The sequence below is a fragment of the Fringilla coelebs genome (genome assembly GCF_963513975.1).
Source record: "Fringilla coelebs genome assembly, chromosome: 6".
Taxonomy (NCBI): Eukaryota; Metazoa; Chordata; class Aves; order Passeriformes; family Fringillidae; genus Fringilla; species Fringilla coelebs.
The window spans coordinates 16,118,972-16,141,723 of NC_140034.1; the positions used below are offsets into that span (position 1 = coordinate 16,118,972).

The window sequence follows — 22,752 nt, forward strand, 5'->3', positions numbered from 1 at the left end:
CTGTAAGAATTGCTGAGGTGAATGCTCCTGAGTGGGTGCCCCATCTCATCCCACTGCCCCCACCCTGCTGGGGTGGGCAGAGCCAGGGCAGGGTGACCCTTGGCTGGAGGTGGCTGCGATGGGCCTCATGGCTGGCTGGGCACACGGCCCCAGGCAGGAGGACACAGCCCCCACAGAGCAGCAGCTGTACTGTTCTCTTTTGTTAAAGCCTTTTGTTGCATAATTGATATCTGTGTGAACCCTTGGGAAGCAGCAGGTGCAGATAGTGCAAACCAACGCTTTCAATAACCTCGGATTAATGATAAATAGTCATGTATAGCTGATACAGGTGATCACTGTGCTTTATGCCTCTGGAAAGGTCTGTTCTGGCTGCAAAGCCAGGCCCCAGTCCTCAGACAACCTTTTCTCCCTCCCTGATCCCCACAGGCAGACACGGGATTTCTGGCCTGTAAACAGCCCCCAGCTGTGCCTGGCTTGGTGGCAGAGGCAGCACCACTCCCACCTTCTCCACAGGCAACTCTGCTTCTGTGTAGGCTTGGAAGCAGAATTTTGGACAACTTCCCCTGTTGATCTCCTGCAAAAATGCCATATGCAGTGAGGCAGCCCAGGCAAGGTGGGCACACACACCAGGATGAACCAGGTGTGTCCTGGTCCTTGGTATCCCATTGCCTGCCCGTGGCTGCAGATGGGCTCACTCGCAGGGTGCTGGCAGCAGCCTGGGAAAACCTGGCTCCATGGGGCCAGGGCCAGGGAGCTGCAGCCCACAGTGCCCCCCACCACCCCTGACAAAGGGGCCACACACAGCTCTTCAAAGGCAAACCATGCGCTGCTTTGGGGAAGCAAGGGCTACCAAAGTTTGTATGTCAACAGTCTGTGGCCAGCTGAGTGTCCCATAGAGGTCAAAGTCAAGGTTCACAAGGATAATAGGGCCCAGAAGAATCAAGGCTTTGCAAAAAAAAAAGCAAAAAAACCAAACCCAGACTCTAACCTTCAGGTGCATAAATATGTTTTTAGGAGACTCCACTTGGGAAAGTCTCAATCTGCTTATCCACTTGGCAATTCAAGCTAAGCTAGCTTTATTGTAGAGAGAAGCCTTGAACATCAGCATGAACAGCTGGGGAAATACCAATTTCTGCTCCTTGTTTCATTCCTGCAGCTGTGCAGCCTCCCCAGTTGTTGCAGCAGGAGGGGAACTGGAAGGCTGCAGTGGAGATGGGACACCCATGGGCAGGGATATTGTGGAGCAGCTAACCACCTGTTTGGACAGAAAAATGGCATTCCCATCTCTCATTCAGAGCAGATTGTGTTTTCTAATTACAAATTAAACACTAATTGTGAATCATGTTTTCTTGTCACTGAAGATATCAACAGAAATGCTTTCAACAAGTTTCTTGATTTTTTAAACAGAGCAATTTAGGACAATTATTGCTTGAATTTGCATATGTAGACTACATCCATTCCAGGTTGCAGCAAGACACTAGTGTTAAAGGTGATATATTTTTATAAGCTATTGAGAAAACACATCAAGTGTATTAGCACTGAAGTGTAGAAGGTGCTGTCTTTGATGTTTCTTTTTACTATGAATGCCAGAACAGACTCCTTTTGTGGCGAAAATAATCAACATTCACTCTATCCCATTCCACTAAGCTCAGATCTTCCCTGAGTCCTATCAGTTAGTTTGCTGCAGTTGATTAATTTCAGTTTTGCTAACTTCAGCAAATAAGAACATCAATTTCTTATCACAGACCTTTACCAAACACACATGCTTGATTTTGCAGAACATCTGGAGCCCATCCCTTTGCTGCTACAGACTTTTGCTTATTTGTGTCCTCCTCCAGTTTCTCCTCAAATAATGTGGACTCAAAATACTTTTTTTGTAATTTGCCTGATTTGAACATGCAAACATGAAAACCTGCACCTGCAACATCCCCCTGAATGAAAGCTAAATTTCAGCATAGGAAAGGTCAATTCTAAACAAAACACTCATCCACGCTCCTGATTCTTGACTAGAAAAGCCTAAGTAATGGCAAAAAAATGCTATTGCTCCTCTTTTATTATCTTTTACTCTCTGACAAGAAGTCTCTTTTATGATATTTGACCTGTCAGACTTTTAACCTCATTACTAGTAAATGTCTGCAATCATAAATCAGCAATTTTTGTTTTTTCCCCTCCAACTTGAAGAAGTGTCTCTGTGTCCCCAGCCCAATCTGTTTGCACATCTTGATTTACTTAGCCTTGGATCCAGTGTTAGGTTCATGATCCCTCCTTGAGCTGCCTGGGGTATCAGATACTTTCTTCAAACAGGTTGCAGTAACTCCTTGATGAGCAGCATTTAATTCAAGCAGTATTGCCAGGAGGCAACATTAGGTAGGGAGAAATCAAAAGATCATTCCATTATTTGTGGCTTGTAGTGGTGGGATCCAGTTTTGCCAATATTAAGTAGCCTAAAATAGAGATGAAATTAGTGAGTGCATTTCTGAAAGGAAATTGTGTATCTAAGAGGATTATTTGTTTGATGGCCTGCACATGGATGCCTGTTAGAATAATGCAGATAATTTTGGGAGCTGCTACTCATCTGTCACAATTTCTGGTTTGCTGACATCTGTCTGACTGTTTCCAAGTCAATGCTTTCAAACTCAAGCTGTAGGGCAGGAAGATAACATACAAATGAAAGCACATGAAATTCTGATGAATTCTTTATATTATTCTTACAGTTTCATAGCTAAATATCTAGCAAGACATTAATGTCAACTCTTATAATCAGGCTGCAGTCAGCCAGCAGAGAAATCCATTCCCTCTGGTAAAGCAATATGTCTCTCATCTATATTGACAAGACATTAGCAGATTAATTACAGTCCAATTCTGATTTCCCCCTTGTTAATGTTATCTGCAATCAAGCAATAAAGTCACTTCCTTTGCACAGGTCTTAGTATACACGTGGCTGACCTGGCACAGCAAACAAAGCACAGATCAGGTATCAGCAAATCAAGGTGCCAAAGAAGAGTTTGATGTCACATGAGGGCTTGTGAGGATGCACACAAAGCCCTCTTTTGCAGAAACCCAAATCTGTCACCGAGGACATCTGCCTAATTGAACATGTACCAAGATGAGCAGAGTCTGAAAGAAACAGGCCTTTTCTAGGCTGCAGAGTATCAGGGAAAGAGTAGTTTTGCTCTCATTTCCCATCCCCGCCTCCCTTTGCAGCCCCCTCCACCTGAGCAGCTCCTGCCCTCCCCTCAGTCTGCCTGCAGCCAGCCTGGAGGGGACAGCTCCCCTCACCTCCTCCCAAAAGGCAGCATGATGCACTGTCCTTCTGACCACAGCCTGGAAACTGGGCACAAATGGGGAGGGGGCAAGCAAATATAAAAAAATCATGCAGGGCTTCCTATAAACCCTGTTCCTCATTTTTCATCATTTTCACTCTGTCAAACTGTATGCTTGGTACCTGGAGCAGTTTCTGTCCCGGAAGGAGGGAAAGAAGGAAATAAAGCTGAACTTTCCAAACATAATATAGCCCATTGTGCTCTCAAGCAGTGAGATACAGCAGCTGGGAAATGACATTCCTGTTTTCTGAGAGTCATGACAACCATTTATACCTGCTGCTAGGCTACAGAGTGTGGAAAGACAGGGTCAGCATTTGCAAAATATTTTCAAAACCCTGAAAGTGATATTCTGGTCTCTGAAGTGGGAATGGTTTAAGTGCCCAGCAGTTTGATGGTCCCTCAAGAAGAGACTTGGCACTTGGAGTACTTCCCCACCTCTTAGGAGAGGCTACCAGAGCCTTGTTCACTGCAAAGCCATTTGTTCAGCAAGGCACCTCCCAGGAAAAAGGCAGCACCATGAGGAGCTGCTTGTCAGAATGGTGAACTCATGGCACCTTTGACTTGTAGCCGTGGCTCACTTCACAAATCTACACAGATGACTTGGGGACCAACACCACTGACTGGAGGCAGGAAGTACATCTTAGCTTTCAACTCAAAATGTGACATTTATCTTCAGACAGACTCCAACACATGGTCTGGCATGTTCTTGCGCTGCATCTGTGCAGGCAATGAACTGTGGGACAGAAATTCCAGAGTGTTTGAACAAAAGCTTTGTGGAGTAGTTCTCTTGTCTAGCTCTGAAACTGTTTAGCACTGTCCACAACAAAGGGCTGATGCTAGTCAATGCCTTATGTCAAAGACTTTATCCTCAGCCTCATCACAGGGCCAACACTACAAAAGCCTAAACAAGAGCTCAGTTCAATAGGCAAAAATTTGCAGAAATCTTCTAGTGCTTACCCCTGTGAAACTTCTACCATAAAGTCTGGAATTCTGAAGAAAAGAATAGTAATCTATGATGAAAGGTTCTGTAACAGCTTCACTAAGTTTCACCAAAAATAAAGTCTGTGCACTTCTGAAGTTGTCCAAACAAAAAAAATGAACAAAGAAAAACAAAACCAAAAACCCAAAACAAAAACAAAAAAAACCCCACTCAAAAAACCAACAACCAACCAAAAAACCCAACAGCCAAACCAAAAAAACCTCACAAAGAAAGAAACCAACCAAAACCACACATGCACACAAAGGGAAACCAAAAGAGAAAAGGAAGTAAGAATAAAGCTCTAAGGCATTTATACCACTAATAATGTTCCCCCCAAAATATCACAATATACTGAAATATTCGAAGATTCAGTGTTTTAGAAGTGTTTGAATGAAAAAACTGGATGTGTGTAGAAAATGAGTGTGCAAAGGTCCTTTACTTGATCTCCTTCCATACCCACCAGCTCCCCCTGGGGTTCAAAAGTGGCTTCAGTACCAGAATGGAAAAGAATATAGGCAACAGGAGTTAGGCAAAGTGCAACAAACGCGAAAGAGGGCAGACAAAACTTAGAATAAATGCTCTCTTTTATTATTCAGTTTATCCAAACATTTCAGTTTTCTCTGCAAGATGTGAATCAGAGCAGCAATACAGTCATTTGTCCACTGTAACATTTCCATAGGAGCCAGCGTGACAGACTTCATGCACAGGACCCATGCTGTGTGTTCAAGCCACATAGAAACTGAGCCACATCCTTAAGAGCAAGAGTGACAAACTGCTTGCAAAGCAAGCAATCTTTTCATTACCCAGCTGTGAGCACCACACAAAAAACCAAGAAATTTCTAAAGGAAATAAAGTGACCTTGTGTGATTGTCTATTGATAATTCATGATTACAGAATGCCACAATCTGACAACAGAACTTCTATAGTAGGTTTGGTATTTTGGGTTTTACTATAAATATTTGATGATGTTTGTTTATTAGTATATTTGGTGAGTGTTTAGACATGAGAAAATTTTAATGTTTTGATAGATTTCATATAGAAATAGCTTTAATTAAGTACCCAAAGCTTTAGAAAATAAATGTTTCAATAAGATCTGATTAAGACATGTACTAATGAGAGAGGTATAAGAAAATGCAGTTAAAAGATACAAATTTCAAGTGCAAAAAGAAACACTATTACTTCTCAACAGTTTAAACCTTCCTTCTGAAAAACCATCTCTCTTTCTCTAATAAAGCTAAAATACCAGCCTTCAAATAGGCAGCCCCACTATTCAGTTGGTAGGAAAGATACATCTATTGCACTAGAAGTACAAAGCTAAGAAGAATGCATAATATTTTATTCTTAAACTTATTTACAAAAATATATTGCACCAATCCATTTTCCTTTTTCCAGTTTATGTTAAGGAAAAGCCTATTATGTACAAAGTTAAAAACAGAAGTGCAAAAGCAGACTGAAAGAAACCAGAAAGAAGTTTATTTAAAATGCTAAATACAGTTTATTACCTGACCATAGCCTACATCCAGTACGACCTAAAACAATTTGTACCAGATATACCTGCAATTTCAGAATTCCTTGCACTCCTCTGCAGAACAGGCCTTATCTTTCACTCTAACCATCAGAGGGTCTACATAAAATGTAAAGGCTAATCAGAGCTTAGCTTAACAGCTTCATTTCTCCAGGGAAGTGATGCTCTTTTAGGTAAATTGAAAAAGCTACATAGTATTACACGTGTATTTGAAAGGTAGTGATGAATCAGGCATGATGGTTTTCATCCTTCCAAAACACCATGAGGCAAAGTTTGCTGATGTTTCAGGACTGATAATTCAAAGGCATTGCCAGTCCACACTACATTAACACAGCATATGGTTCTGTCTCAGTCTACCTGCCACTGGGACCGTCATGATGCATTTCTGGGGTGTAGGTAAGGAGAACAATCATCACCCAGAGATGAAGCAAGGCCTGGGAAAAGAAAAGAAATAAATTTAGCACTGACAATCACCATCCACAGCAGCAGTAAACAGGAGAGCTCTCAGTGAGAGCTAAACCAGATTCTGAAGAACCTATTTACAGAAAACTGAAGACTTCACACAAGCAGCAAAAATAAAATAACCTGTTTTCCTACAGATTTGTGTTGTCTGGTTTCTCTTTTCCTTCATGCCACAGCAACTTCAGCTGTTCCCTCTGATATCCACTCCCCAGCCAGTGCACAATGTGATGTGCCTGGAGTGACTGGTAAGCCACTACTCCTGTGCCAACTGGCTGACACCAGCCTGTAAGCCAGCCAAGCTCTGATTTCCTTCTCTTTAATGCAGGCACTGATTTGAGGCATTTTTATGAACTCTGTAGGAATGGCAATTCTCCTTCAAATTTGGCTAAAACTACCCAATTAGAATAGAAGCTTCCTCGAGTGCAAAAAGGAATACATAACCCACATTTATTTTAAAAATATTTTTAAAAATTCAAGTTATAGTAGTCATGGTCAAGGTTTGAGCTGAAAAGGGGTAACTGCCAGTGGCTGCCCAGCTCCTGTACATCCACCATCAAGTTTCCCTTCAGACTGCAGCTAAGGCAGCAGAAGTCCAGTTTTTTACAAAGCCTGCCTTTCCACGGCTCCCTGCAGCTGACAGGCACCTGCCCTCCAGTGGATAAGGGAGGCATTTCACTTCTAGCAAGTGCCAGCCTGGCAGTTCAGCCCGATGTGGGTGAGCAATTTTCTTCTATTTTTTTAAGTTGACCAAGAAAAACTTGTCTTGCTACTTTTTCAGCTACTAGCGAAGAGTGATCATTAGCCACCAAAAAAACACCAAAGTGAGGCGTCAAATATTAAAAAACCTCTAAAAAAAAAGTCATTTTCCTAAATGCAATGCATGCAGGCATGGCAGGTTAACCTTGGCAACTGGTCACCATTATTCCATATTTTACTACTAGAATCTACTTTTCCAGGCCTTTAAATGGTAGTTACATAAGTGTCTTTAAGACTGATATACTAAGAATTTCTGGGAAAAAGTGAAAACTACCAAGCAACACGACTCCAAAATGCTGTTGTAAAAGCATTATTTTTTCCACTTTCCAAAACCCCACATTGAGTTGCTAATGATAGCCTTTTGAACATCAGTCTTTCCATTTAAGACATACTGGCATATAAACTGGCTCTAGAAATCTTGCACTGAAGAGAGCTGACTCACCATGTAAATGATTACAAAGACTCTTGCTATGGGGTATCGCCTCAGAAAGATTCCCAGCCGAATGCTACACAGGTAGCAAGAGAAAACAAAACACAATTTAACACTCAGCAATAAATTCTTGTTACTCTCATCTCAGTCACCACAAATTCAAACATTATGGCTTTGTTTCTGTCTTGAATTTTCTCAAATACACACAAGGCTTTGTTGTTGTCTTGAATTTTACTTCATGTACTCAAAACACTAAGTGGGGTGAGAAAATTCAGACCATAAAATCCTCCTAATTATTTCCCAATCACAGAAGTCCTGGCACAATGAAATTCAAGTACCATGGAAGCACGAAGGACTTTCTATCAAGGTATCTTGCTTTCAAAGGTCTAAGAAGTATTATCAAATTTTGTTTTCTGTTGGTATTTGTTTCAAGTTTTGTAGCAGACCTTTGCTGTGAATACTGGCAATTCACCTAACTCCTCAGAAAGGGATCAAAGCAAATTTACTGCTGGATCCAGAATGACTTTCATTTACTAATTCCTCAAACAGATTATCTTCCAAGGTAATCTGCTGCATTGGCTTAGAAGGCAGAATCTTGTCTTCGTCAGGACGGAAAGAGTACAGATGATACCCCCCCACTAATACACACTTACAGTTTATCACAGACACAGCCAAAACCTCTGAAAGTAAAAAATGTAGAAGATGGATGTAATGAATTTGATAGGATTTTTTTTCATAACTCAGGGAACCTCTCACACCAAAGTCTGTAAGAGCTTTGTTTAAATAATTGACAATAATTTGCAAAAGCTTAAGAATATTAACGTCATAGGAAAGCACAAGTGAAGTGGGTCAATACTTTGTATTTTACACCATCCTTTAGCTGCACTATTTACACCTTTTCCCTTCATAAAAGGAGTCATACACACCAAGGCGTGTCACTTGGACACTGTAACAGGATGACAGTGACTACAGATGAGTTCCCTGGGGACAGCCTCACCTGAACTGGTCTATGGTGCTGGCAGCCTTGCGGACCCGGCCGTACACCCCGGCCGCGCTGGTGTCCGCGTCACCGAACAGCACAGGGACACTGCGCAGGCGAGCCCCTGCCGGGGGGAACGAGGGCAAACCATCACACAAGTTGTGGTCAAACAAAACAAACTGATAGTATATAACATATACATACATAAAAATATACAAATAGTGATCAATATGATTGTAGCGTCATCAATTCTTGATAAACTTACAATCAAGTCAAACTTTGCTTCAACTTAGTATATTTTTAAAATTTATTAGTTTACTAAATGGATATCTTGATATTCAACTCCATCATGTCACTATTATTATATGCATATATATATATAGATATTATTTATACATCTAATAACTATTATTAGGTGTATAAAATGATGGGCTTGATACTGGCACAGTTTCTCAAATTTTTTTACTCTCATACAGTGAAACTTTGATTAGCATTTCTGACACTAACTTGTACATTCAACAATTTTTTACTTTATTTACATTTTTACTATGTATCAACTTCATTAAAAAAAATTGATAATGTTACTTTTGTGTAACTAAACTTTAGCTTTCTGAAGTTACTTACAAACAACTCCAACTCTGATAAGCAGAGAAAATGTCTGGACTGTTATTTCACACCTCTTGGTGACTGACTGTCCCTTGCTTTTAAAGTTACTTAACATACATACAAAATGTCAAACTTTGAAGAGTAACATCTCAACACATTGGATCAACTGCTGGGGTTGTCCCAGAAATACAGGGCTGACAAACCAAGCTCATCAGAACCATCATATTTTAAGCTGCTTTTCAAGAAAAACAGAAAGCAAGGAAGAAATTAATTTCAACCAGATCAATTCTCAAAAGGAAGTATTCCAATTCTTACTCTCTTCCCAAACCCTTTTTTGCAAGAGAACACTTAAATCCTGTTTCTAACATTCAGTTTAAACCCAAAATACAAGTTTATTTGCATCTGTGACGGAATTATTCTAACAGTGCCATAGTATTGAGAATTTATTAAAGACTAAATTTGCTCTATTAAATTTACTGAAGTCATTTTCTCACATAAAGGAGCTTCTGGTTAACTATTTTTATGATACTGGCTGCTGTAGAGAAAGTCTCTAGAATAAGTGGCCTAATTTCAGCACTTATTTTTCCTTACAAACTCGAACTTTCAGGGAAAGGCATTAGGAAACAAAATAGCCTGGAATGCAGAAAAGAGAAGAGCTTTAAGTATTGTATTTCCTTGTTTACCTTCAGCACCATCAATGCCTGCCATGTTAATGGAAGGTCCATTGGCACTTGTGCCTTGGATAGCTTTCAGCTGTTGCTCCAGCCGTTCCAGTTGGTACACAAGTGAATTTTTCTCTGTGCTCAGGCTCTCTAACATGGTTTGCTTCTGAATTAGTGTTTCTGTCAGCTGGTGAAGCCGATTTTCCAATTCTGTCTGACTACTACTGCTTAGAGCCTTGTTTGTCAGCTAAAAAAGCAAGGAAAAAAAAATTCTAAATTCAAACTCCAACCAACGGACATATTACAAAGCTCTATAAAAACCTAAGCTTTCAAGAACCAAGTTACTCCACAGCAGAATTTTTACAGGATAATGCCATCAAAACTATCACTGATGAGTGAGGAAACCTAATTTCAGCAGTTGTTAACTGTTTACATTACACAACAAACTCTTTGCAAAAATGCATCTTTCCGTTTTCCACCCATAATCATATCAAAGTTTCTGTATAATCCTAAATTTGATCACAACATTGAAGTTATGCCTCAGAGACAAGTTTAAACAGCAATCAATAGCAAGCTAATCTAGCCTGGCTACCATACTTTCAACTTAGTGAGTATGTAAAAATGTTTTCACACAAGGAAGGAAAAACTCAGTACAAATAGGGAGGCCTGATGCCATTTTACAGGAAAGTATGAATGAAATGGTGAGAATGCAGAATATGTTGCAGAAGAACTGAGGAGCAGCAAGGCAGAAAACATGACTGTACTAGCAAATAGAAACTGCACAGCCAGCAAATGGATCATGTGTTTGACACGGATGATGTCATTCAATTTGCAGAAAATATTTCCAGCAAATGGGAATCACCAGATCTGCCATATGTGCAATAGCTCATCTATTCCCTCCAGTCCTGGACCTCAGCCACCTTGTGGCATCATATTCCACAAAGATGTAACTTCATTAATGAAGAAACAGAATCATCAGGAATTACGGATCCGCAAAACACAAACTAGGTGCCTGCAACTAGGCAGAGGCAGGTGCAGGTAGTTCTGAAGTTCAGCACCACCAGAAAATTCATTTGCCAACATGCTCAAGAAATCTGTATCACATCACAAGCATTTCCAAATCCTGACATTGTAACTGCTCAGCTGACCACACCTGACTCCAGACTCCCAATTTCCCCATGAACAGCCTACTTTCACTATGCTAAGGTAACTTAACAGAATGAGGCCAATGCCTTCAGGCTGCCCAAGGACACTGTGGGGGCTCACAGGTATGTGGAGGTTCCAAAAGGGATTAGACTGATACAAAGGAAACAGGTCCATCAACACAGCAGAACTTAGTAAAGACTCAAACACTAACAACCCCAATTCAGCTGCTGATGATGAGCAGGTACACAGGAGTGAAGGAAGTGGCCAGGCTCACATGGTGGCCCCTACTGCCACTGGCCAAGGTAGAACAGCGGGCCAGATGGATCACAGAGTCTGAAGGATATAACTTAGGTTCTTTCAACAGGTTCTTGAATTCTGCCAAGGATCTTGGCAGAATTCATAATGACCTAATCAAACTCCAACGAGTGTTTTTAATCTGCAAAGAGAAGAATGTTGCTCCAACACCCTCCACCAGGTCTAGCTGGGACAGTGGTTGATTTTCCCCCTCGTTTATATAAAAGCATACAACTATAAAATGGCTATTTTCATGGTTCCCTTCTTGTATTCCCCACTCTCAAAACTCTACTCTTTATTGAAAACAAGTACACTGTACCTCACCAGCAGAATGCTTACAGGAGTTTTCAGGATAGTGTAGTCAAATAAGTACTTCTTATCACTGTTTTCATAACTGAAGGGGATAAAATTGTTTTCTATACACACCTGATTTCTGAGCTTCTGAATTTCTTCCTCTCTGTCTTTTATTCTGCTTTGCAAAGTATTCTTTGTTCGATACAGTTCTTCTTCAGTATAATGAAGTTCCTGTAAAATTTATCACAATCACACATAAAAAATTTTATACATAGATATATTTTTAGAGACAAACTTTAGTTATCTAGAGTTTCACAACAGAACACAAGAAAACAATATGCTGCCATCAAATACAAACTGAAATACTATCTTAGTTACATGTCTGTCATGGATGGGGGGTATGGGGATAGAAAGAGCAGAGTACCAAGACACAACCTACAAGGCTAATTAAATTCTTCTGTGGAGACTGCCCTAATATAAATATCAATCCAGACTCACTTACTAGGACTTACACAGTTTCATTTGGGCCAAAATTTTATTTTCCCTAATCTTTCACCATTTGTTGCAGTGCTATCTTAAAACCATATCAATAATGTAACAATTACAAAATACTTAAGAGGGTATCTCTATTCCTAAAATAAACTCATTAATTCAAAATACCATTCTTTAACATGTTTGGAAACCCTCTGCATAGCTATCTCTAATTCTGCATGACATACATCTTCCTCTAAAGTTTAGGATAAATTAACATAGCAGATATGAAAGGAGAAGAAATATTAGTAAAAAACCAATAAAATTACTGAAGAGCAAATCTAAGTGTTAAGTTTTGTTACTCCCATGACTTAGTGGCTATTTTAGCTCCCACTTACAGACCTGTCAAGCTTATCTTTTAAATTAAGACAATCTTCAAATCACTATGACTTCAGCTGTCAGTTACTACAGAAAACAGATAATCCTGTTCTCCCTTTGAACCATCAGATGCACAAAAAATAACACCTCTACTTATTTTCCATCTTCAGTTTCAGAAACCTTATGACAATAGTCAAAGCAACTCCCAGACAGAACTGACCATAATTATATTAAGTATCAACACAAGCAATTATGTTAAAAGCACATGTAAATGGGTGTCATCAAAAGGAAGACTTCAGTTTCTGCAATAACTGATGTTTTTTTTAATTCACCTCACTCTTTCTATTGACTTAAAGCATATTCCTCAGAAGGGCAGGAGTAACAAAATACAATCTACCATCTGCTTTGACACAATAAACATCAGCTACCCATCAAGAGCAGACCTCGACTTCTGCCTTTTAATTAGTTCAAGCTGCAAGCATCCCATTAAAATGTAATTTCTGAAAGGATAGATAATCCTAGAAGATAAATTGTTCCTAGCAGATACAGAGGACTTGGGCTTTCTTCATTATCAATTCTCTTTACATGAGCTTTTTCTTACAAGGAAAATTTTTAACATGCAAAGTATTTGTCCAATTCCTAATGCATAATAAGTTTGTTCACATGAAATACAAGTTTGCCTTTTTTTCCCACTCTCTTTATAGCGCAAAACTGCTTAAATCAAGGCAATTTGCTAAAAAAGATGACACAATCTGATAGAATTCATTAACATAATTTTATCAGCAATTTGTCTACTAGAGCAGTTTAGAAGTAATGACTATTAGATTCAGAACTGAGTAACAAATGGATTAAATAAATTACTGCTAAAATTGGTACCACAATGACATTGTTTTACAAGCTACAACTTATGTATTAATTGAGCACAGGAAGAGTCTCAATAGCCACTTTCAGTATTAGTGGCTATTCAGTATTTATATTTGATATAAAAAATGTTACACTTGTTACTATATCCCTGTTGTTTGATTGTTTCCCTGCTGAATAAAACGCAATTCTGTGTCCTCCCTTAGGGTTCTGTTTATTCACCAGGATCTCTGTTCATCAGCAGTACCCAGAAGGCCCTGACCATTGCTTAATCTTGGCTGCACTTTCCTTGACCTAGTTGAGTACTAGACAAAAAATTAATCAAACACTGCCCAAGTATCCAAATATTCTCTTCTTAAGCCAAACGCTTTTCTGATGCCACCGCACAGGGCCTAAAAAGAGATCCAGCTTTCAAGAATTCCTTACCTGTTTTTGCCGTTCTAGTTCAGCTTCTGCCTCCTGCTTGGCCATTTTATGTGCTGATATTTGCTCTTGCAGGTCTTGAAGCTGCTCTCTCACTGACTCAGCTTCGCTTACCTGCTGTGTCTCCATATCCTGAAATGAACACAAATATAACCCTTTCACTAACATTCAGATGTTACTCCAAATATGTCATCTTGACAGTAAAAAAAGTGGTATATATTTCTTCAAAGGAAAAGGAAGGTGTGGGTGTATTGGATAAATTACATTTGGTGATTTTATACAGAATATTTTTAGTAACACAGTAATAAAATAAATACATTTTTTGAACATGAAAAGCCTCTGCTTCTTCCTTTTTACTGTCTACAGGCTAAAACTGTGTAAAATGGGCTTGCATGCAGCTGCTGCGTTGAGCCCATTATGCCAGCAGATGGGCATGGATGACTTGGATTACAGTGCTTCAAGGATTAGTAGCCCTTGCAGAAAAGAATATAGGTGATGACTAGAGAAATCACTATGACTGTTAGTAAAGAAATGCTTCCCTCAAAAGGAGTACATAGGAGTGAGGGAAGAGAGAAGTAAGGTAATAAATACTAGAATCAACAGACCCACAGTACACAAGAGAACAGTCCTTTGTCATAGCTAACTGCAAATACAGTGTATGTAGGCACAGCTACCTGCAGCTCTGTTCTCATCTGTTGTATTTGTCCCATCAGTTTTTGTATTTCTTCTCTCTGAGTGTCTCGCTCATGTCTCAGTTCCTCCAGTTCCACCGTGCTTGCTGTATTGCTATCCAGGCCTTCAATACCAGAGCCTTCTTTTAAGCTGTTTATCAACTTTTCTTTAGACTGAAAAAAATAAGTCAATACATTATTTATAGCAGTATTGAACAAGTGCTCAACTAGAATATGCTATAATGACTGGTTTATCTGTTCTTTTATCCAGTAATGACCCTACACATTTGAATATGAAAATGCTTCCATATTGATAATTTTTCTGATTTTCTGTATGCCATAAGACTAATTTAACTGAAAGTCTGTGTTATCTCTTGGAGACTACAGCTTTTTTCTTTACAAGTGCCTGCAATGTTAAACTTGTCATGGATAACAGTTTTGGCCCCCTTGGTTCTGAAACAGACAAGATGCACACCAACAGACACTATAGACAAACATGACCTTCTTTTTCTCCTGCCAACAAAATCAAGAACCAAATACAGCAGTAACTCTTCAAGGCAAGAGGATAAATAATTTTATTCAGAGTCAGTCTAGTGTTACATTGACTTGTGATTTTAGGCTTTTCATATTTATCAAGATGATTTAAAACCTGTCCTTGAACATTTGACTAATTAACTATTCTAAGAAGAGATCTCTATCTTCAACATCTTGCTAACATTTATAAACAATACTCAAACCAACCACATCTGGCCATGGTATCTTTGACAATTTACATAGTACAGAACTTGGCGCAAAACACCTGATTTTGCCACTGTTCATATCACGTTAATCACAAGCAACCTTTCGGGACATGGAAAAATATTCTCTGGTTACATGTTAAGTATCCACTCTATGCTATGCTTCAGCCCCAGGCAGAAAAGAACAATATTCTTGAATCAAAAATAGTGGATATGGAACAAATTGTAGATTTCATCTACTGCAGTTTCATCTAACCATCTGGGCTCTTGGATGTGGAACACACTGACAGATGATGCACAATAAGTGCAACAGTTCCCTTGGATTTTTTTTCAGGTTCAGGACCTGAACTATCATTTCAATTCCATAACCTCATCTATAAACTTCAGTTTACAAAAGGCAGACTGGTAGCTGTTCTATATATGTATCATTATAAATATACCCCAGAACACATTACAGGTCACATGAAAAAATAAACCACAGGTTAGATTATGTGAAGCATAACACCTTAAAGCAGTTAAAGCATACAAATAGTGCTTACTTGGAGAATGCGAGTAGCTTTCTGTTTATAGTCTGTCAGCTCCTGTTTTGCAGATTCTAGGTGGCTTTTAGTTACTTTGACTTGCTGCTGAAGCTCATCAGCTCGCCTCTTTTCATCTAAATACTTTCTCTCTGCTGCAGTTATCCCTTCTGCCAGGTTCTGACGTTCTGCTTCCACTTTACTTAGACGAGCCGCAAACTCATTCTATTAGTAATAAAGAAACAATACTTTGTGTTTAAACACAGCCTCAACTTTAACCTAGGAAGGAAAAAAGAAAGTTTAAAAGCAACTACACAGAACACACCACCTATCTACCATCTCCAACTTAAAGACTCATTACTGCTACATGGAAAAAAACTCTGCTTGCTTAACCAAGTGGTAAATAATCCAAATAAGAATATGCTTTTCTTTCCCTCACCACAAAGAGTGAGGGAATAACCATCTTCCTATTATTCAAATTTATTCAGCAAACAAAAAGCAAGCTTGCCCCTCAAAAAATATTACCAATTTCAGTATGACATATTCTGAAGTACTGTAAAAAAACCAAAACAGACACTCTCAAAGATTTTCAGATATGCTATTACAAATAGCAAAGGCAAATTAAGTAAAGAAAACAGTCTCTATCAATAATGTACTTGCATCTTTACCACAGAAGTGATCCTTCATCTTAAGATCTCACAGTAAAATTGTGTAACAACACACCATGGAAAATGAAACTGATTACTGATTTACCTTTCAAACATGTATTAACATCAAAGTTAGCATAAAAAAACCCCAGTAAAAATTGTCAACATTAATCCTCAAAAACTTTTACTCACGAAGCTTTCAAAATAACATGTAAGAAATAAATTAGCACCTCAAGGGTATTTAGTGCAGCAGACAGCAGCACACCCTTCCAAGCAATTAGTACCCTGAACAGTACTGAAACCAAAGGGAGAAGAAAAAAAATGGAACTTCATGGATCTGATCTCAAAATCACAATCTTAGAGTCTTCCTGACTCTTCATGTCTAACCTGCATTTGTTTGTAACTTTCTTGCTCTCGCTTGAGCGCAGAGTCTGCATCACGCAGCCTCTCCTGAAGAGTCTGAAGGGCTTGATTTTGTAAACTGCTTCCTTCACTGTGGTCTTGTATAATCCTGAAATAGAGACACACATTTATTGGAAAAGAAGCAAGCTATTGTGATTTTTCATGTAGAACTATAACCTCCTAGCTTCCATACCACCTTTGAAAATTTGCCCAGTAGATTACTGCATACAGACTACAGGTGTGAGGCCTGGAGTAATGACTCACACTTCTCCTCCCTGGCCTATATTCTGGAATATCCATATCCCAGCAGTGACATAAATTCAGAAAAATATGTATATTTGTGGATAAGCAAGTCTATTTTTCAAGAAAAAAAATTCTTGGGATCTTCAGCATCATGCCTCTGACATAAACAAATACTTTACACAACATGGATTTCAATAATCAGATACCAACGGATGCCCTATCTAATACTCATTTGTCCTGTTCCCATTGCCAGCTATGATAGAGCAGTTTCAGTGCAAACTTTAATCCCTGTATTTCAAATTTTTTCTTATTATTTTATTTTTTATTCTTGAAGACACTAAATTATCTGCCTCAATTTTTTCCAACTTATTACTATTTGCAGAATTCTAGAGTATGAAATGAAGAAGTACCGTGATTTTTCACTCTGCAGTGCTTCTAAAGCTTCTGTCCGAGCACTCAAGAGCTGATCAGCTTCTTGCAACCGTACTTTCAGCACAGCTAGCTGAGAATCTTTGGCACCAACAGCTTCTGTCAGATCATCCACCCGAGCCTGAAGTTCTCTAACCATCCTGTCACTCTTGGAATGGTCAATATTCCACTTCTCCACCTTCTCCCGGGATTTGCTCAGTTCTACAAAATAGGAAGTTTCTTTGAAGTTTACAAAGTAGATATTGCAAGGTCTTGTAAGCAGTCAGGATGCAACTATCTCATTTCTTAAAGGAAACTATTAAATACAACCAAGTTGAAGTAAAACTGAAAATTTATAAGCTACTGGGAAATAAAAAATGCCAGACTGGCTGTCAAAACACAACCCAAAAAATTTTGGAGGTGATCTCAAAATAGACATTTCATTCTGAGTCATACTGTGGATGACAGATTTCACCTGCTCTATCCCCTGCAATGGCCTACTGTCAAATATCCCTGTGTCAAAATAAATGTTTGTATAAAGCATCTAGTTTAATTCCAGTTTGAGTTTACTGTCACATAAAAAACAATAGAAAAATACACCAGTTGTGGATAATGCTGGAATACTTAGAAGCTTCTGTTTTAAATCTAACATCACACATTAAACTTCAACTGGATATAAAAATTATCTGGCTTATGCAGGTACTGTGAAAAAAATGTGGTACCTCAATTTTATGCCTAACAGCAGGAGTTTGCTCTCCGTTTTATCATTTAATTTTTACTCACGTGTTTTATATTTCCATTTCACTTGACTTTGAAAAAGCAAGTGATGTCATATTAAAAATACTAATTTTATATTTTTACTGTCAGTTTCTAGGCATCAGAGACTATAGTCTACTACAGCCAGAAAGTAGTCAGTTTGAAGTATTCAAAGGAATTTGTTAAGTTAAAAATAAGCATTTTGCAAAAGCCATTAAAATGCAGGAAAAGTATTTTAAACATGGTATTTCCTGCCAGTGTTTTGTTAAGAAGTAAGCTTTGTTACTAACCTGAACACACCATTTTAATCAACATTTCTTGTATCTTTGTAGTTAAACAAGCCTTTTAATTTCTCCCATCTCATTCTACGGGAAGTCATACATGCAAAGGTACCTGGGGAGTTTTTATTACAAATACATAGAGCATTGTTTCCTAGTTCACTAGCACATTACTAATGATATAGCTGAAGTACCTTCTTGTGTTTCTTTGGACCTCTGTATTAATGAAGCCACTTCTTGATTTAAAGACTGAACTTCATTTCGCAGCAGCTGGTTCTCCAGGCGAAGGTTGGACAGCTCATGTGATTTGGAATCATCACTGGCTGAAAGGCTGGGGCTGGTTACTGCACTTAGTGATGAATCCTTCAGGCCATCACTCCCTTGTGCTCCCAGGCCAGAGTCTGAACTGTCTGGAGTTTCTGTACAGAGAGATGTCACTTAGAATGAATGCACGTGTTTGTAAACTACCTTTCTATAACATGTTCTGCATCAATGTAGTTCCATGTTCTGCGTCAATGGTTAAGGAACAACAATGATAATAAATCAAAAAAGTTCATGCTGAAAAGGAATATGGAGCTGCTTCTCAAAAGGGGTTGCACAAAACAGGACTATTTACATGCATGATGCAATGTTTTTTGTTAATACTGCAAGACAAGACATAATAGAAGTTATAAAATTTCTTATTACATAAATAGCAACTTCAGGATTTCAAAACATTAACACCATTAACACTCTATTTATAACTTTGCTGCTCAGAGAAGTCCTCAGAAGCTGAAGAGTAACACAAAACACTAAATATACATGGCAACTAACTGCAGGAATTTTTAGTACAAACTCATTCTGGTTTTCATTCAGATTTGGCCAATGTCAATTTTGTTTTAAAAAAGAGAACAATAAAGGAACTCCTAGTGATATTCCGAACAAGTTCCCTGGAGGGAAAGAGGAACCAACAGCCTTTTCCCATCATGCACAAGACACATCTTGGATTAATGCTGTGAAAGCTACAAATCCACTGTAAGAGTCCTGATTCCAGCACACAAATAGTTGGGAGCTTTGCAGAAATGTTAAAATGACATAGCAAGCAATGAACAAACAGGCAACCCAAACATGCTACAGAATTTTTGAATGCTGAATATTTACTTTCCCTTGTGATCATTAACCAAGCTGCTTAATTTTTCCTACCACTGCAACAGCCCCTAACACCCCAAGCCCAGGGAATGGGGACACACTATTAATTCTGAGCAACACCACACCCACTAGAAGCAGCAGTGACAGAAGATTTCTTCTACATTTTTCAAGCCTTTTTCTAATTAAAGGGATCCTATGAAATGTCATTACCTTTCCTTTGATTTACTTACAGTTTCCAACTTAGGAAATAATTTAGGCTCATTTCTTTGTCTGGAAAACTCAATAGATTAATTAAGCTAATGAGACAATAAAAGAGCCATTTATAGCATAGACTGAATTATAACCATGGCAATATACAAAGTATAATGTTAATTGTTTTTGTCTATAGCTAATACATCATAAGCTACTTCAACAGATTCTGTGCTGAATATTTAAATGACACAGATATATCTGTACAATGAACTTTGGAAAACAGAGTGTTCAAGTCTTGTATTTTAACTGCATTCTTCCTTATTAGCAGCTCCACAATGCAAACTGTGCTCAAAAATCCTCAGAAGAAAATTCAACAAGCCACACTGAAAAAACCAAATGTTTCTTAAGCACCAATCAGCAAGGCTGCAGAGTCAGATCTAACATATCTGTATGATTTATTTTTAGTAGTAAACCTTACTGAAAAGTCACGGACTCAGAAAAATATTCACATGTTTGGAAATTATCCCTTTTTATGTCTAAAGCAGTAAAAAAATGGCATTTACAACACTTTACATGCTCAAAGTACTAAACAAATAATAAAGTATTCTAACTACATTATTAATAAGAGAACCACTTGCTTCAATTTTCTAAAATAAATAACAGCAAAGCAGCAGAGCAACAAGGAAGGAGTACAGACTGGACAGTCTGGTAGAGAAGAGAAGTTGTTGACACTTCCCAACCACATTGCCTTTTGTGTGGTTGACTTGAGCCCAGCCCCAGCTTTTGACTGTCCAGCCTGGAGGCTCATTCAGGCCTCTGGATTTAGACTGCAGTCATCAACTACTTCTGGCGAAGCCAAAGGTTTTATCCCCCTGGCTCTTTCATGCCTGTGGCTCTACACCAGCCTGCCTGCATCCAGCTTCCTGCAGGACAAGTGAGTTTGCCAGCTCATCCCTCCTGCATGTGGAACAGGGAACAGCTCACCCACATACTGCACTGGGCTACAGCTAACATCTCTGTGTGGGTGAAAGTCACTCCCCTCCCACATGGCAACAGCAGCTATGGGCCCAAGAGACCAAACAAAAGCAGCAGCAACTGTGCTTCTACATGGGGACATGTGGGGCTGATGCAAGGCTAGACCACAGCTCAGAGAGGTCAGGCTGAGCAGCAGCAACAAGGCAGGTCCAGGGCACAAAGGATTTAGGTATTCATGATGTTTCTGTCAAACTAGCATAGTATCTGGTATCGCCCCAATGATGAAAAAACCTGAAAGGCCCTGCTGTACCTCACCCATCTGACATATTACCACCATTGAATGTTTCATGAAGTGACATGAAGTTTCATGCATCACCTAGCCTTACCCTAGACATACTTGGGTTTTAAATATCTCTAGATTCAATACTATTTAACTACCATTGCCTTGGCTCCTGATGGAATTATCTTCAGTAGTTTTTGCACTCTGTGTACTGGTAGACACAGAACTAATGCTTGAAGTCCGAGAGTGATTCTGAAGAACAGGTGTCTTGCTCTTCTCCTTTTTAGAGTCTATCCTTCCATTAGGTTCTTTCTCTGAACTGTTAAGAAAATCAAATAGCAACTCATCATCAGGTTCTGACTTTTTTCTTCTCACAAAATGTGAGGCAGCTCTGGGTGTGGAAGCATTTTCTACTGGAGAAGCTGCCTCCGAGGATGTCCTACGTGCTGTTTTAATATTTGCTGTTCCTGCCAGGATTGTGGCCTTTTGGTGTTTAATATTTTCAGCTGCTGAGGAGATGTAGGCTGCTTTGGATGAGGTCTGGTATTTCAGTTCTCCAGTATGCTGGTGCACTTCAGAATACTCATTGGCAGAGTCCAAGTTTTTCTTATCATAAACTGCACTGCTCGATGTGTCTTTTTTGCTCAGAGCTGATGCAGCTCCTTGATCAACTCTGTTGAGTAGATCCTCTGCCTTTCCAGCGAGATCAGCAAGCCAAGACATGATGAGTGTCTGTCGATGAACTCTGTACAATTAAAATTTCAGGATCATATGCTGCAAAAGACAGAACAATTACAAATCAGATTGCTGCTGCTGCTGAGGCAAGATGAACTGTTTATCTAAACAGCTGGTGTGTTAAGCTATTAGTGCTATAGTTGTTATAATACTTTTCTTCTGCTTATTTGGCATTTTGCTGTTCTGGTAACTAATGGAAAAAAACCAAACCAGTTTCTGAGGAAAACATACAAAACCTAGGTCTTTAAATCAAGGTTATTAAAATCAGACCACTGCACCAGTTTCTGGTATCTTCAGCTGCTACAGAGTATCACAAAAGGAAAACAACCGTGCCTTAGACGTTTGACCTGCCAATTCCCAACCTGGCTCAGGCCAGGATCTCCTCCCCCACAAACTCTGCAGCCCGCTGCCTCTCCCGTGACACCAACACGGTGGAGAGGCGCCTTCACCTGCACCACGTGCCTGCGACACCACAGCGGGGGCGTGCGCCTGTACCCCAGCTCCGGCAAGGCGACGTTCAGAGCGGCCGCTGCCCCCCACCCGCAGCACCGCCTGCCCGCCGCCCTCCCCAGGCCCGGCCCCACTCAGGAGCGGCGGGGGCCTCAGCACGGCCCGGCCTCACCTCCTGCAAGCGCTGGGGAGCCCCGGCCCGAGGGGAGCCGTGAGGGGCCGGCGGTCAGCGCGGGGCCGCGGGCCGGGCAGCTCAGCCCCAGCGCTTCCGGCAGACGTGGCCGCCTTTCCGGGGGCACCGCGCGCAGGCGCAGCAAAGTCACCCCGCCCCCCGGCTGGCTCGGGCCCCGCCCCCGGCTTGCTCATGCCCCGCCCCCCCGGCACGCTCGGGCCCCGCCCCCGGCGGCGGGAGCGGAGCTGGCCGGGCGCGCCCCCTGGCGGTGCTCTCAGGAGCCTTTGAGGCGGGACCGGCCCGGAACTGCGAATGCTGCAGGATCACAGAATTATCTGTGTTGGAAAAGAGCTCAAAGATCAGCGAGCCCAGCTGTTGGCCCAGCACTGCCAAACCCGCCAGTAAAACCACATTCCTAAGTGTTGCGTAGTTCTGACTGTAACATCCCTCCCTGTCATCTGTGACTCAGTGTCTGCGACCTGCAATACGTGAACCATTTCAAGATTTATGGCTATTATCTCTCTTCTTTAAATGCTTATTCTTAGTAAAGATAGCTGTTAAAGTGTACATA

At 40.0% G+C, this 22,752-nt stretch overlaps 1 protein-coding gene across 2 annotated transcripts; it reads right to left on the minus strand.

Annotated features, from left to right (window-relative positions):
- Nucleotides 1–4,886: 4,886 nt before the first annotated feature.
- On the minus strand, nucleotides 4,887–22,287 carry GOLGA5 (golgin A5). 2 transcript variants are annotated; one of them, XM_084207743.1, is made up of 13 exons: nucleotides 22,182–22,287; nucleotides 20,983–21,598; nucleotides 18,444–18,668; nucleotides 17,218–17,437; nucleotides 16,550–16,673; nucleotides 15,537–15,740; nucleotides 14,264–14,434; nucleotides 13,593–13,721; nucleotides 11,589–11,687; nucleotides 9,744–9,969; nucleotides 8,473–8,578; nucleotides 7,488–7,551; nucleotides 4,887–6,261 (listed from the first exon to the last, which is right to left on the minus strand). In XM_084207743.1, exons 2-13 carry the CDS (start codon nucleotides 21,545–21,547, stop codon nucleotides 6,181–6,183), a joined length of 2,214 nt encoding a protein of 737 aa, XP_084063869.1. In that variant the 5' UTR covers nucleotides 21,548–21,598; nucleotides 22,182–22,287; the 3' UTR covers nucleotides 4,887–6,180. The 2 variants fall into 2 exon arrangements, with proteins under 2 accessions (XP_084063869.1, XP_084063870.1); XM_084207744.1 differs by lacking the exon at nucleotides 22,182–22,287 and adding an exon at nucleotides 22,009–22,112.
- Nucleotides 22,288–22,752: the final 465 nt, after the last annotated feature.

Bases quoted from the DNA above. Each gene is read 5' to 3' on its own strand.
- GOLGA5 (XM_084207743.1), bottom strand. From the start codon at position 21,547: ATGTCTTGGCTTGCTGATCTCGCTGGAAAGGCAGAGGATCTACTCAAC. The intron at 15,741-16,549 runs GTTAGACATGAA...TATTACTAATAG, and splicing joins AAAGTTACAAACAAATGCAG to AATGAGTTTGCGGCTCGTCT. The intron at 9,970-11,588 runs GTGTGTATAGAA...TTGCTTTTTTAG, and splicing joins TTCAGAAGCTCAGAAATCAG to CTGACAAACAAGGCTCTAAG.